The 15,427-nt window shown below is 41.8% G+C and overlaps 1 protein-coding gene across 3 annotated transcripts in view; it reads left to right on the top strand.

Moving 5' to 3' along the window:
- Positions 1-6,404: 6,404 nt before the first annotated feature.
- Positions 6,405-15,427, top strand: part of CDK8 (cyclin dependent kinase 8) — a 70,778-nt gene continuing 61,755 nt past the window's right edge. For 2 of the 3 annotated variants that reach the window (XM_050332104.1, XM_050332105.1), the window contains exon 1: positions 6,405-6,709. In XM_050332104.1, the coding sequence (XP_050188061.1) occupies positions 6,582-6,709 (128 nt within the window). In that variant the 5' untranslated portion in view covers positions 6,405-6,581. The remainder of the gene's footprint in view (positions 6,710-15,427) is intronic. The other variant, XM_050332106.1, reaches the window with a different exon arrangement.

Raw genomic sequence — 15,427 nt, forward strand, 5'->3', positions numbered from 1 at the left:
TTATTCTGGCTGAGAAAAAGAGTTTACACAAGTGTTACATTTGGGTTTGCTGTTAGTTTACATTCCTGTTGCGCTATGAGGTGGCTTCCATGAGACAAATTGATGGCTGGGACACAGTCTTAACAATGAGGCCAGACCAGGGACTGCTCCTTCCTGCTCACTGCATTCAGGAAATGGTACCCTCTTTGTTTTTCATGTTCCTTGCCACAGTATGAATAATTAGTATCCTATTAGGATTTTCTTTGGCTGGATCAATTAAAATATGTCCTTCTTGAAGATCAATTTTACTTTTGTAACACAAGTCTATATATAAAGTAGTGCCTGGATCATCCCTTGAAAATTCAGTTTCTTCCCACACTTGTTTTTGATCCTGGTTTTGAAATCCTTTTGTCCTGCAGTTTGCTTTTTGTAATCATTGTTCCACTGTCAAACTCAACATATTCTCTGGTATCAAGCCCACATATGGACTGCTCACCAACAAGAAATTTATTATTTAGATGGGTGAATGAACCCATATTTTTGTACAGAAACCTTACACTGAATTAGTCTATTTTCCAGTGCAGAATTTGGTGTTCATGTCCTGTTCTTAGTGATGTTTCACAACAGCACACTATAACTAAGTAAAGTATTTGTTCATTTTATGCTGTGTTGTTAATAAAACAAACCAAGAGTGGCTCTTTCTAGGAATGTTATTGCACTGTGGTAATGCTTTCCACAGGAAAATACTCTCTTCACAACTGTAATAAGAGTAGCCTATGGAGGGCAGCAAACTTCAGGCGATTACTAGGTTTTGTAATAAAAGAGAATCTGAGAACCTGGATTTAATTTGATTGTTCAGTCTTTTAAGTTCTTTAGAAAGAAACTTTATTGTATCTTATTATTTTATATTATCAAGGCAGGGCTTCATAATCAGTGTTTTTATACTGTATCTTTGTCTGTCTAGGTGACACCAAAGTGGTGACATGAAGTTGATGGGCCTGAGAGGAATGTGGACAGGATGGAGGAATGGGACATCAGGAACCTCATGAAGTTTAATGAGGACAAATGCAAAGTCCTGTATGTGACCCAGTGACCAGCCCTCTGGGACAATACTGACTGGGGGCTTTGCTGATTGTTTCTTCTGGAAAGGCTGAGGGATCCTGGTGGCAGTAAACAGGACCAGGAGTGCACCCTGGCAGCCATTAATCTGGAGAAGAGAAGACTGAGAGGAGATCTTATCAATAAATGTAATGATCAAGAGGATGAGGCCAGGCTCTTCTTGGTGGTGCAGAGCAGCAATAGGACAAGGGGCAATGGGCAGAAACCGCAACACAGGAATTCCACCTGAACATGAGGAAGTAATTCTTTACTGTGAGGGTGACTGAGCACTGGAACAGGTTGCCCAGAGAAGTTGTGGAGTTTCCTTCCCTGGAGTTATTCAGGAGTTGTCTGGACACAACCCTGAATAACATGCTCTAGGGAACCCTCCATTAGCAGGGAGGTTGAACCAGATGACCCACTGTGGTCCCTTCCAACCTGACCCTTTATGTGATCCTGTGAACACAGAAAACTGATTATCAGGAAGGGATTGGGAAGTTATTATTTCCCTTTACATTTACCTGCACGTGGAATACAATGCCCAGTTTGGGGATCTCCAGAAGAACAGTCCTGATATGGAAAATTACTAATAAAGTGGAATGAATTCTGCTGAGAGCACTAAGATGGTCATTTGCTAGAGCACTTGCCATGTGAGAGAGGCTGTGAGCCCCAGGGCTTCTTTAGCTGGAAGAAGGAGCAGCTTCCTAGCACTGAAAAATAACTTGCTGGGAAAACAGAGCCAGAATTTGTACTCATAGAAAGACAAAAGGGGGATAGTCAAGTCCAGAGAGGCTGTGGAATCTCCTTGCATAGAGGTTTGTGACACCTGAGTAGACAAAGCCTCAAACTACCCGAATTTAAGAGTAGCCCTGCTCTGAGCAGGATATTGTCCTATATAACATCCACAGATCCCTTCTAACCTGAATATTTCTAGGATTACATGAAATAATATAATAACATAATATTTAATTTCAGGGTTTATTTCCTCTCAGGTAGGGCTCTTTTCAATAACAAAAGTAACTGGAAGTTCATAGGCTGAATTTTCAAGGTTTGTCGAGACAGAATCATTCAGTTTGAGAAAGACCTTTAAGATCATAGAGTCCAACCATTAACCCAGCACTGCCAAATCCACCACTAAACCATGTCTCTCAGTGCCACATCTGCACGTCTCTTAAATACCTCCAGGGGTGGTGACAACTGATTCTCTATCAGGAGCATAACACAACCAGGCTGATAGTTACCGTAGGTGGTCCCAAGTCTGGCAAACAGATGTTTCACTTAATGCGAGCACAACTCTCCTATAAAGCACCTGGATCCAAAGAACTGATTTATGTTTGTTAATAACTTGCATTCCAGCTAGAATCTAGGATGCTTTGTTAGATCAAGTTGATCAACTTTACAGTAAAATATAGCTAAGTGGAAATTAAAAAAAAAAAAAAAAAAAAAAAACCAAAAACAACAACACAGTGCTTTACATAGAAAACTGTTTGTAGAACCAGCACTTTACTTACCCACTTTAAGTAAACTGTGTTCTTAAGTGCTGCCGTTCAGCTAACTCACTCATCTGCACATAAACAACTGCAAGGTTTCTAAAAAATACTCGAGTATTTTTTAGAAGTAATGACAGTTTGTTTTACTTTACATAGAGAAAAGAAAAAAAAAAAGCCACCACATTATTCTCTTGCCTTCAGCTTTCCCTGTACTACACAAAAAATGGAAGATATAGAGCACTTAGCAGGACTGAACCTTTTTCACTCAATACCAAGCTGGGAACACCTCAGTCACACTGCTAAAGAATGTCCCTTTGGGGATATGGAAAACTTTTAGCAGGCAGTTACACTGTTACATAAAAAGTTCTCTGAAAAGCAAAACTCTGTTCAAATTTGGAAAATTAGTAAGTCGAACAAGTGGACATTCATTCTAGTGGCATGGGGATATGATTGAGTGTTGAAGGTTATCCACTTATAAAGATGAGAAAGCCAAAACATTAAACATGTACTTTTCTGTGTTTTTATTCTATTTTTGAAGACTGCAAAACACAGAGCAAGCAGCTTGTTGTACATTCCCCAACTGTAATCTTTGCTTCACAGACTCTGACGCTAGCACCATAGCCATGGCCACTAGCATGTAAACACGCACCTACCCCAAAACTAGCTTTGCTTCTGGTACCACTTCTCCCGTTTGGGTACAGAACCTCTGTTAGCTGGTGCTGTACCCTAAAAGACAGCATCTACTAATTATCACAATCGAGCTTGTTCCCAGACCATCCGGGCTTTCACCTGAAATACAATTCCCTGAAATACACTAAGAGATGTTTAATGATGTCAACCTTTCTTAACTACTGTCCTCTCAGGACACAGATGGCTTTGACAACTGTCTCCATCCCTCTGCACATTATCTGTGCAGATAACATGGTAGCAGTGGCTTTCCAATGGAGAACTTGGACATTTTTCAAAGGTGTGGTGATGTCAAACAAAAAAAAAGGTCAAAAGTGTGTGTATTCTGGACGTATTCAGAAATTACACAAACTTGGAACAGAAGGATATGATAGAGCAAACCATGAATGTTGAAAGAAAAAAGAGAGAGAGGAAAACTCCAAAAAGCCAAATCCAGCAGAATGTTTTAAGCATATATTTTTTAATTGATTCCTGAGACAGCAAGAAAGAAGGGAATACAAAACAGGCAGTGAAAGATAAGACATCCTATCAGTTAAAAGGGCCACTGTAGGGACTTGAGATTCAAGAATAGCAGATCATGGCCTGGCCGTGTCTTTCTTTGAAAAAGCAGACCCCAAAATTAAACTTTTTCTTGAAATTATATTACACTATGACAGCTTTTAAAATAAACCACAAAAAAGTATGCAACTTTCCATGAAACAGAATTAAAAGTTGTCCTTGAAATGTCCATATTCCTTTCTCATCATTAAAAGGATTAAAATGTGTTTTCTGTTTTCAAATCTCTCATGACTTAGAGACTATACGTTTGATTTGGTAAAATTGAACACTGCTCACAATACAAGTACCTGAAGTGGAAACAGAGTGAAGAAGCAGCAGATTTACAGCTACACTCAATCTGGAAGGCATGTAATCCAAATGTTATGTAAAACTAATGAAAGAAACATTTTCAGCAAACTTGTAAATGTTCTTACAAAAGGACCAAACATCTGAAAGGAAGAGAAGTTATCTTTGTCATGGTTTTGACTTCTCAGAGTTTATTTGTTGAAGTCTGGAATTCTTTCTAAGTGTTTTATGCAAACATGTAAAGCATAGCACAGGTCCTCAGAAAACAAGTCTGGATTGTCTATTCTTGTTTACTTTCATGACTCCTTTTAAGCAGACATTGTTTGTCCTCCACATCCTGCAGTATTTTAGCTCAGGACAGACTAATCCCAACCATTAATTACCATGCAGTCATTGGATCTGTGTGAAGGAGTTCGGGTGTTCATTGCCTCCATGAAAGAGTGATTAATAACGCAAAGAAGAGCACAAAGTTACAGAAGTGTGGTTATTGCTATTTCCCCCCTGGTTGTTGACAGGACTGAGGGTTGTGAGCAGGCAGGAGGTATTGTAAGTGGTGGGTGTGACCATGCAAGCTTGGTCCGTGCCATCCTTGGAAGTTCCCAAAGCCAGGCGTCCTGGAAGGCAGAGATGGGGCTGAAGTGGATGAACTTTATGAGATGGATGGCATCTTCCAGACTGTTCAATCTTTATGAGGTACTGGGCTGCCCTGACCTGTTTCTGTTTGACTGGTGTAGTGAGGTGCTGGGCGATGTTCTTGCAAAATTTAGTTGATTTGCTGGGCAGCTAAAATGTTAGTTTTGCATCCTCTCTGCACTTATTCTTTGTAACACCTGCCTAATTCCTCTATTTAACATAATATCCCCAAGAACTCCATAGAGAATTCTGAAGGGTCCAACTGCGGGCATCTGAAATCAGTCCAATTGAGTGATGCCAGCTCAAGAGGTACCACTGGCACACCCCTATCCACAATTTTCAGGAACCAACCTTAATGTGTTAATGAAAATGGAGATTTGTAAATGCAAATGGAGATGATTTCAGACCGTTCAAGCAAACGCTAATGCTTCTTTTCAGAAGTCCTCACATTCTATGATGTCTCTAAGTTGGGGATTTGAGTGCTCACTTATGTACTCAGTGTGCTGTGTTCTTGAGATTTGAAACATGAAGCATATGTGCCGGATTACTAAAAATGCCAAAAGCTGAGCTGTAAGTAGAAAGATTGCTGTACCTTTAGTTCAGTTCCAAGCTCTCTGTTCTACAAAATGACCCACTGGCTCTGTGTTGGGTTGGTAACTATGATGCCCCTTTACAGCACTGTGACATCTGTCCGTGTCTTGAACACTGTGTGCAGTTTTGGGCGCTAGAATATAAGAAACATATTAAGTTATTAAAGAGCATCCAAAGGAGGGCAGTGAGGATGGTGAAGGGTCTGGAGGGGAAGCTGCATAAGGAGTGGCTGAGGTCTCTTGGTCTATTCAGCCCTGAGGAGACCGAGGGGAGAGATTGCAGCCTACAACATCCTCACGAGGGGAAGAGGAAGGGCAGGCACTGATCTTTCTCTGTGGTGCCCAGTGATAGGACCCAAGGGAATGGCCTGAAGTTGTGTCACTGGAGGTTTAGGTTGGGTATTAGAAAAAGGTTCTGCCCCCACACAGTGGCTGGGCGCTGGAACAGGCTCCCCAGGGAAGCGGTCACAGTACCAAGCCTGACAGTTCAAGAAGTGTTTGTACGATACTCTCAGGCACATGGCGTGACTCTTAGGGATGGTCCTGTGCAGGAGTTGGACACTGATGATCCTTGTGGGTCCCTTCCAACTCGGAATTTTCTGTGGTTCTGTGTCCTCAGCTGTGGAATTGTCTTAATTTCAACGACGCTAACAGGCTGTTAGAGCAGCACAAACCAACCGGCTCTGTCCTCGCCAGCCCGGATGGAGCCGGGAACCGGCGCATCCCCCACAACACCCAACTCTGGCGATTTAAACACGCGCTGCTGGCGGCGGCGCCTGATGGCGGGCCCCGTGCCCCACCCGGCAGACTACAACTCCCGGCATGCAGCGGGGCCCCGGGCCTCCCTCCGCCCCGCCCGTACTACATCTCCCGGCGTGCGGCGGCGCGCGGGGCCTGCCGGGCTGGGCCGGGCCGTTGCACGTGGTGCGCCGCCCGCGGGCGGGGAGGTGCCGCGGTTTGCGACGTTGGTTTGCGGCAGCGCGGGCGGGCGCGGCCCCGGGAGTCCGCCCGGGCAGCGGCACCGGCGGAGCGGAGCGGGGCGGGCGGGGGGGGGAAGGGAAGGAAAGGAAAGGAGCGCCGGGGCTCGGGGCGCGGAGCGAAGGGAGCAGCCCCGCCGCTGAATGTTCCGCGGGGCGACGCGGGGGCCTCCTCCTCCTCTTCCTTCTCCTGCTGCTGCTGCTGCTGCCGCCGCCCGGTGTGCGCGGCGGGGCGGGGCGCGGCTGCCGGGGGTGGCGGCGGCGGGTCACGGCAGGCGCCCAAGATGGACTATGATTTCAAGGTGAAGCTGACCGGGGAGCGCGAGCGGGTGGAGGACCTGTTCGAGTACGAGGGCTGCAAGGTGGGCAGGGGCACCTACGGGCACGTCTACAAAGCCAAGCGCAAGGACGGGTGAGTGAGTGAGTGGGAGAGAGAGAGAGAGGGGTCGAGGAGCGGGGCTCCCCGCACCCACCCCCGGGCCCCGGCCCGTCCGCGCCCCCCCGCCCCGCGCCCTCTGGGTGCCCTCCCACCCTTTCCCCGGCCCTGCGCGATATCCCCACCCGGGAACCCCCACTGTCCCGGACGGACGGTGCCTGGCTCCCCTGGGTCACTCCGGGCGTCCCCAGCCTCTCGGCGCGGTGACGGGGTCTGCTTGCAGCGCGGCTGGGTTTGGGGAGAAAGATTTCGTGGCCGAGGAAAACCCTTCGCTCAGTGGGTTTTCATTGTGAGTAAATGAGTGGCCGCTTACACTGTTTAACCTGACCACCGGCTCCGTAGAACGGGTTTTTTATTTTTTTTTTTTTATTTAGTTGTTTCTTTTTCTTTAAACAATGCTGGTTTTTATGATTTATTACTTGTAGTCACCATTTTGGGTCTTCTTGCTGGCTGCTTCAGAAGCCGAAGTCTGCTCGTGCTTTTGAGGGCTTTAGAATGCTTTAAATCATCTTTTGTGCATGACCAGTTCTCGCTGCAGACCTGAGTAAATTAATTTCTTGGCATAAACGTTTTCAGGAAGGACCTAGCAAACTGTCATTTAGGTTTCCGTCGTCCGTGACACGGCATCACTTGCTGAACAGCGGAACAATAGGAAGTAGGGAGTAGGAGAAACGGGAGAAGCACGGGTTGTTCCTGTAGAAGGTTCCTAAATTTTAAATTACGTTCATTCTTTCTGTTGCAGTCTCATTGCAGTGGTGCTCTGGATGCTGTCACTGAAATAAGGTGTATTTTGGAAGTCTGGGTATTATTTTTATATTCTATAAATAAAAAAATATACTTTTAAAGTAGGCAGTGGTCAGTCATGGCCAAGATATGATCCAGTCCTGTTTATATAAGCTTTAATTCTAGAAAGAAATGCTTTAGCCATTATCTACAGAATGACTGTAGTTTGACTGGTTACACCTTATCTTGTCAGTGTCTTAAACATGTTGATATTAATTGCAGCACAGTTATTCCAGCATGAATTTTGTTTGGTGGTATGAGTCAGGTAGCTACTTTTTTATACAACTCTTTAATTTTCATCCTTTAAACTGTTTATAGGAGAAGTTCTTAACTTACCTGACTTCTTTTGATTCTGGGAGGGCAAGAGGAAAAAAAAACAGTTGTGACTGTTAGAAGCTGTTGCCTCAGATCTCCTAACATGCAGGTACCAACTTTTGCTGGTACAGCCAGCCCTGGTTTCTGTGCTGATAAGGAGATCCATAATGCAAAAAATAGATTCAGGTACTGAAAGATATGTCTGCGTTTCTAATGTTTGTGTCAGGCTCTTTGCAGCTGTTCATCATGGTGGACTGCTGCTACGTGAAGGAAATTCAGCATGTGATACTGCTGAAGCACATAATCAGACATAATTTTGGTGACACCATCAGTCTGCTTAATGTTGTTTGGGAGAGGGTGTTTAGAGTTGCTGATGGTAGTGCCATTTTGAGAAATTTATGAAAAAAAAAAAGGACTTGTTTGCTTTAGAAATGAATAGTTACTCAAAGGTGGGTTTATCATAGGATGTATATGATTTTAAATCCTCTCTTATTGGTGAGTGGGGAAGTGAAGGTATGGTATTTGATTAAAGTTACCAAAAAAAAAAAAAAGAAGAGGTGAGCAATGTGTATCCATTTTTCTTTGCCTTATTGTTCATTTAGTGCCTCATTTACAATCCTTTTCCTGATACAACTCATTTGCCTTTCTGATTTCTGAAAACTTTTCCTTTTAAATATGCCGTGTAATTACCCTTGGACAGTCACTAAAATCTGTAAAATAGAAACATGCATAGATGTATTTGCAGCTTGTAATATACTTGTAAATATGTGATCTTAAATTATAAGGGTGGAATTAGGATTGAAGTTGAAGGTTTCATTTACATACCTTTATCTAAAGGGAATCAATTAAACTGACGAAGCAGATGTGAAATAACATTTAGTTTTCCTGAAGCTGTGGTAATATATGGATGGATGTTATGTCTTTCAGTGGGGAGTATCTGAAACAAATTTCAATGTTTGTATGTTGTTACATGCAAATATTGAAAAAATATTCTTGAGTTGTTGTAGTATTCTTTGAATGGTAAGTAGTGGTAGATCAATAACCCATTTTAAAATTGTTTCTAATATCTATACGGCTCAAACCTTGTTTTTTATATTTCCCTTGATCTTACAAGTGTACTTTAAACTTTGTTACATTATTCTAGTTCTTACTTTCAACAGCACAAATATTTCAAGTCTTTTGATACACAGTGTAATTTTTAGAGTACTTTGAAGAGTGGACTGCTGGACTGCAAATATTTTGTTAACAATACAGGTGCAGCTTTTCCTTAAATGACATCTTTTACTATGGATGTCTAATGAATAGAAAGAACGCAGAAAATAAGTAAATTTTAGGAATTCAGTTTGTGCAAATGTGTATTCTAAAGCCGTTGGTAATAAAAATACAATTCAGGAGCCCTATGGAGCAGAGTCTGTAGTACGACTGCAGTCTTCACCTCCTTTTTTTTTGTATTTTATTGCTTTTACAGCTGCCTCTGAGGTGCAGTTTGGCAATTGAAAACTAGATAGCAGCTGTATGTCCTAATTGTAGGAAGTTAATTTTATGCCGTTGGATCGACACAGAAACGTTTTTGAGGGTGGTCGTATAGGAGGAATGTTGATGGAGTGAGAATCCTTCTAATGTGTGCAAAGTATGTACTCTAATGACCTAGTCACAGTGTAACCTGGATTTCATGCCTTGCTCCAGCAGAAAAGCCAGTCCAGCCTTGGAGTGCCCTTTGGCATAAGGTGAGGGTTGGAGTCTCACCTGGTCTGTCTTGAGGATCACCAGGTAGAGCTCCATGGAGGCTTCCTCACATATTAGGTGCCAAACTTGACCCAGCTGAACATTGAATCAGCTGAGTAAGTGTCAGGCATCACAACTGAGCTCTGCCTGGTACATTGCCTGCAGCAAAATTGTATTCTCAAGTTTTTATTTTAATCCTTCTTATTTTAAGTCTGTGGTCTGTGTGGTTGCATCCTCCTGGCTTCTTATTGAGTGGCACTGTCTTTTTCATCAGTGCAGTACCTGCAGTGGGCTCTAAAACCTGCTTAGAACAAACTCTGTGAATTGATGGGGTTTAATTTTATAGCAGAAAGGTGTGCAAGAAGACAATTGATTCTAAAGGCAGACACTGGGAAGGGAATGCGGGCATGGTGTGTTGAACATCAGTCTTTGGATAAAGGAACTGTTGCTCATCTCTCGTGGTGGTAGAATAGTTTACCTTTTTTTTTTTCTGTCCAGAAAATGTCAGTTATTTCCTGCATAAAGGCTGCTTAGCATGCCATTTGGGTGCTCCCTCAGGACCACTGCTGAACCCGGATATTAAACCTACCTATTTGAGTTATACTGGACTTGGAAAACATGCCATGACGTTTTGATTAGTGGACTAACGTACACATTTTTATTTATCTGTTTATTTTTTTTTATTGACTAGATAAAACACTTTCAAATTCACTAGGAGCCAAATGCCAGGTATGGGCAGACTGAGGTGACAGGACATGGGGGCTGCTTGTGCAAACCTGGTGGCCCAGCTTGGGCAGCACACCAGGTATGTGCTCTCCTGGAACTGGCACCATGTGCTGAGTGTGTGATAATGTCAAAGTGGTGCTCAGTTTTCTTGGGATTGATCTTGCACTGCTTTCTTTGCTCTCCTCTCTCTTCAGTTTTTATGGTGCAGTGACAGCCAGAAATCAGAGAGGCCTATTCTGTGGAGCAAGGCTGTCTGTTTCAGTGGCAATTTGGAGTGTTTCCAAATACTCATTTTTCCTGTTTATCGGATGTGGTTTGGATGAGAATAAGAAACTCTTGAATGTCACTGTTAGGCAGTATCTAACTTTTTAATTATGACAGCAAAGAAATTATATAATTGAAAGTATTGAACTGTAACATCCTCTAGTGCTCTATTGAAGGCTTTTCCTAGTCTCTGGGAAAGAAGCTTAAGGTGTAGGACTGGTGGGGAACCAACAGTAAGCAAACTAGCGCTCTCCTAGTCACTCTCAAACTCTGAAGAACTGCGAGAAGTGATCTTGGTCCCAAACACAAGTGGAGTTGGAGATTTTTAGGGGTTTTTTTTATATTTCAGGTATTACAGTTCTGCGTTGGAAGCATTGCTATAGGTGAGGGGAACAGATTCTTTCATTTGAACTTACTGACATGTAATTGACATTATGAAAATATATGTGCTGGACTGGCATGCTTCGAACAATCAAATCTAATCTACTTTTTTTTTTCCCCCTTTGAGGGTGTGTGTGAGTTATAAAAAAATCCAGAATGGTGGAAAAGTAGATGTCCAGTATATTACTGGGTTATTTGTTTTCTAATATATCATAGTTTCTTCTTACTAGTTAACAGGATATTGCAAGAATGATGATTCTCTCTTAAAAACTTTTGTATAAAGAGAAACTTTGAGAAACAGGAGATAGGAGTATTTATCTTTGAAAAAATAGAAGGCAGAATGTGTTTAAGTTAGATAAAATAATGAATGGATTGGGTAATGTACAGGAAGCTTGCGCTATTCTTGTTTCACAGCATTTGAAGAGTGGGGACATGGAATTTTTTTGAAAATAATAAGGAAATATTTTAATGCAATGTAGATAAACTGTGTGACCTGTTGTCAAAGGAAAAAGATAAGAGCTTAGTGTCTGTTCTGAAATGTTATCCAAACCAGTCACTTCTAACTGTTGTAACATGTTCAACGTTCTTCTGTAGAAGTTCAGCTGCTCAGTTAGAGATCAAGCCAAGCTCTGCAATGCATGCAGAAGAACCCACTTTTGTTTACTTAAAATAATTCTGAGTTTTGGTGTTGTTTTGTTTGAACACTTCAAAATACTTTCTGACCCTTCATAAGGTTGTTAGCAGATCAGTTGCAGTTTGTCTGTGTTTGTGGGTATGAACTGATGGAGTTAAGTCAGATAGTATTGTCAAGGTTTATATCAAACTGATTTTTAGTGAGAGTTTCATTGAGTTTGGGAGTGCCACGAGTAGATGTAATGAGTCAAAATTTTACTTGGTGAGAAGTGAATCAGCAGGACTGGACTTGGAACTTCTTGGTTAGTTCCTTATTGAGGTTCTACAGGAACTGTATTATGAAGTTCATGTTGTTAGTTTTCTCTATCAACTTTCAAAAACTCTCATCTTCTCTGAGTTTAATAGAGATGCAATGGTGATTTTTTTTTTTTTTTTTTTGCCTAGTATTTGTATGTTGATTTTAACTGTTTTGACCTGAAGCAGTTGGTGGAGTTTTCAGGCAGGTGGTGAGAGCTGCAGAGCCAGCATGCAAGTCTTTGGCTTCTGACTCCTGTCAGCAATAGTGTGGAATTTCTAAATGCCACAGACTTTATTTATGCATGTAATATATGCTATTATCTTCTTAGAATATATGCCCTGAGTCTCTTTTGGATCCTTCACCATAGTAGTTAAAAAGTTCCCAATTAAACTATATCTACATAATGAGGTAGGCATGCGGTATTGCATGAGGTGCTCTTAAATATTTCTGGTAAACCACTCTTTTAACTGTCTTCCATCTGCTTCCTTCCGTTCTCACCTGGTTAGGTAGCTCCAGGCTTTATAGGTTTTTAAGGTCATGCAGGTGAGCGAGTCCTTCTGTGGCCCTTGGACTTTATTGGGTGTGATCTTTTCTTATCTCGTCACAGATGTGTTGATTTATTTTCATACCCTGCAGCAAAGATGAGTTAGTGTTTCATTCCTACTTGAAGCCTATGAAAAGTGCCGAGGGGAGGGCATGACAGCAGTGTTGCAAAACAACAAAGGGAAACACCAATGATCTCCATGTAGTTTTATTCTGGATTTAAAAATTGTAATAATATATATAAATAATGGCGTGTACTGCTGTACTTGATTTCTCAGGAGGGAATAGGGCATAGTTTTTGAGGGTGCTGATTATGCAGAAGGTGCATGTCATGAGAGAGCACTGCTTTTGGCCAAATGACAGTGAGGTAGTATATTCACTCTAGATCTTGGGTATTCTTTGATTTTTCTGTTTTGAAAGCTTTTCTGAAGTTTTTCTTTTTTATTCAACCACAAAACAACGATGTCCTTTATTACCACTGGAATCTGAAGAGTTGTAATTTGCAGACTACGGTCGCAGAAACTGAAACATTTCTTTGTTCTTAAGACTAGACCTCTAGTCTTTCTGAAATTTGAAAACTATAGTGAAAACTTGATGAAGGTAGAGTGGCTTGGGTTTGTGTATGGCAAGGTTGTATGCAACAACAACCAACATAGTGGTATGCATTCATAAGACCTTAAAGTTACAGCCCAGTATGTGTTCATTTTGGCATTGAAAGGTGATTGTTTTGCCACTATATCAAAATGGTTGTAAAAATCTGGCTCTTTATTGAACTTTACTGCTTAAAAACCATTCCTTGGTGCACCTGAAATACCAATAGAAGCAGATCATTCTGAATGGCCAGTTAATACTGAGATGCTTTCATCTTTTGACAGAATAATTTTCATTAGCCAAGTAGCAGGACAGTGGAAAGCAGGACATTAATTGCAAAGGTCTGGGTAGCAGGACCTTCAAAACAAAGTACTGGGGACGTTTTGGGTTTTTTTGTTCACCTTGTTCACCTATCAACTTTCTTTGGAACAGAATTTTCTTTCTGCTGTGGATCCTTATCACTGTGATTACATGGTGTGGGAGACTGACCTACTGTAGTTAGATGAGGACATGAGGCAGTGCACAGGCTGCTGGTGTGGACTATCTTCCCACCTCTGCTGTGGTTAATACTGTCAGGTGCAGCTGCAGGTCCAGAAGGGTTTAGCCTTTCACTTTCTTTTGTTTGGATTTAAACATAAAACTAATTTAGTAAGAAGTGGAAAGCAGGATTGTGAGCGCTGGTCCTAACAATGGGCAACCATCAGAAATGCTGGGCTCCACTCGCAAAAGGAGACACCTCATGCACCTCACTGAATCTCCTCTGTGTTGATCAAGAGTACTGTCTTCAGTCTTTACCATTTGCCTGGTGTGCTGTTTTTTTGTCTCAGAATAAAATGTTTACCATGTCTATATTTTTGCCATACAGTCTTTCAAGCTTGCCTCTGGTTCTTAGTTGCAGAGGATAATCCTTTCATTTTGAAGTGTGATGTTAATCTAAATTTTTCTACAAGAGTCTGTAACAGTAGAGATAGATGGACTTCTCTGGCTTCCTTCCTTGGAAGCCATGGAAGCAGAAGTGTGGTAGTTAACTTGCTGCAATGCTGCTGATACAGGGTATTGCTGTTTGGGAGTGAGTGAAGGGAGGGTCATAAGTAACTGTATGATCTCGTAGTGTTTTCTGCTTGGGGAATATTAAAAAATCATTAACATTTTTAAGTGATAATGGCATTGGTTGCATACAGACAATTAAAGTTTCCCAGATAGTCATTTTCCCCTCTGGACTTCTATATATGTAAGAAAACTACCTATTTATCATAGAAGCATTTAGGTTGGAAAATAGCTTTATGATCATCAAGTCCAACTGTTTACCCAGGACTGTGGAGCCTAATGCCATCCTAGTTTTTGCACACCTTTAGCTAGTATGTAACTGAATATGAAAAGAATAAAATGGAGATGGCTGGTAAACATGAATGACTGCAGAATGTTTGCCCTTCTGAAATGGTGGGTGTGTGTATATATACACCATACAACTGAACGCCAGTTGTAGGGGAGAGTTGATGCTTGTGTTTGTTTTGATTTCATTGTCTCTCTTGTACATGCTAAAAATGGGCTCTTATGCATGTACTGTTATTTTTGTTAAGCAAGATTTTTTTTTTTGGTAGGCTGCTGCAATACGCTAGAAGCTGTTGTGTTACTTTTTCACCTCATCTTGGAGAATAATTTCTTTGGAGTTTCCTGTGTATGACAGGCTGGAGACAGGAAGAAAAGTGATGGAGTTAAAACTTTCCTGGGGCTGAAATCAGTGGTTGGTGTAGAGTAGGACTGGGTTTCTGTCTTAGAGAATTAGTAGGGTGGGAGAGATGAGTCAGAGTCCAGGGGGTCTCCTGGACCAGGATGAGAGATCTTGTAGCTCTTGTTTCCAGCACTGAGTTTTGAGAATCCAGATAGAAATTATGGCAAAAATCCTAGACTTGGCCTGGAAGGAACCCCTTATATCTGAAAGCAGAAATAAAACAGTAGCATTAAAGTAGAATCTAATTTTGTAGTTTGAGGAAAAGTTGCATTTGAGGAAAAAGTGTTTACAGAACAAAAGTTCAGGTAGATAAGCAAGGAGGGGGAAATACACACAGTGCAGGTAATTTGCAATGCAATCGCAGTTCTTTAGTGAACAGGTTGAAAGCGGATTTTGAGAAAGCGTTTCCTGATAATGTTTTTTGGGGGAGGGATTTTTAACAGAAAAAACCCAACAACAACAACTTGAGGGGTGGCATCTCCCTTCCTTTTAGGGATGAGTGTGATGAGGTTCTAACACCTTTCATGTTTTTGCAGGACCTTTGCTGGCCTTTGTAGATTCTAAAAGAATAACCTGTATGGGATGAATATCCAGATGTATTTCCTAGCCTTTTTGCTGGTTTTAAGCAAAATTGTTTGTGGTCTTTGCATGTGATAGTGGTTCTATGGAAAATACAGCTTTCAAGTAGTTCTCCAAAGCCATC

Source organism: Myiozetetes cayanensis, unplaced genomic scaffold (assembly GCF_022539395.1).
Source record: "Myiozetetes cayanensis isolate MyiCay16 unplaced genomic scaffold, myiCay2020 scf5-8, whole genome shotgun sequence".
Classification (NCBI taxonomy): Eukaryota; Metazoa; Chordata; class Aves; order Passeriformes; family Tyrannidae; genus Myiozetetes; species Myiozetetes cayanensis.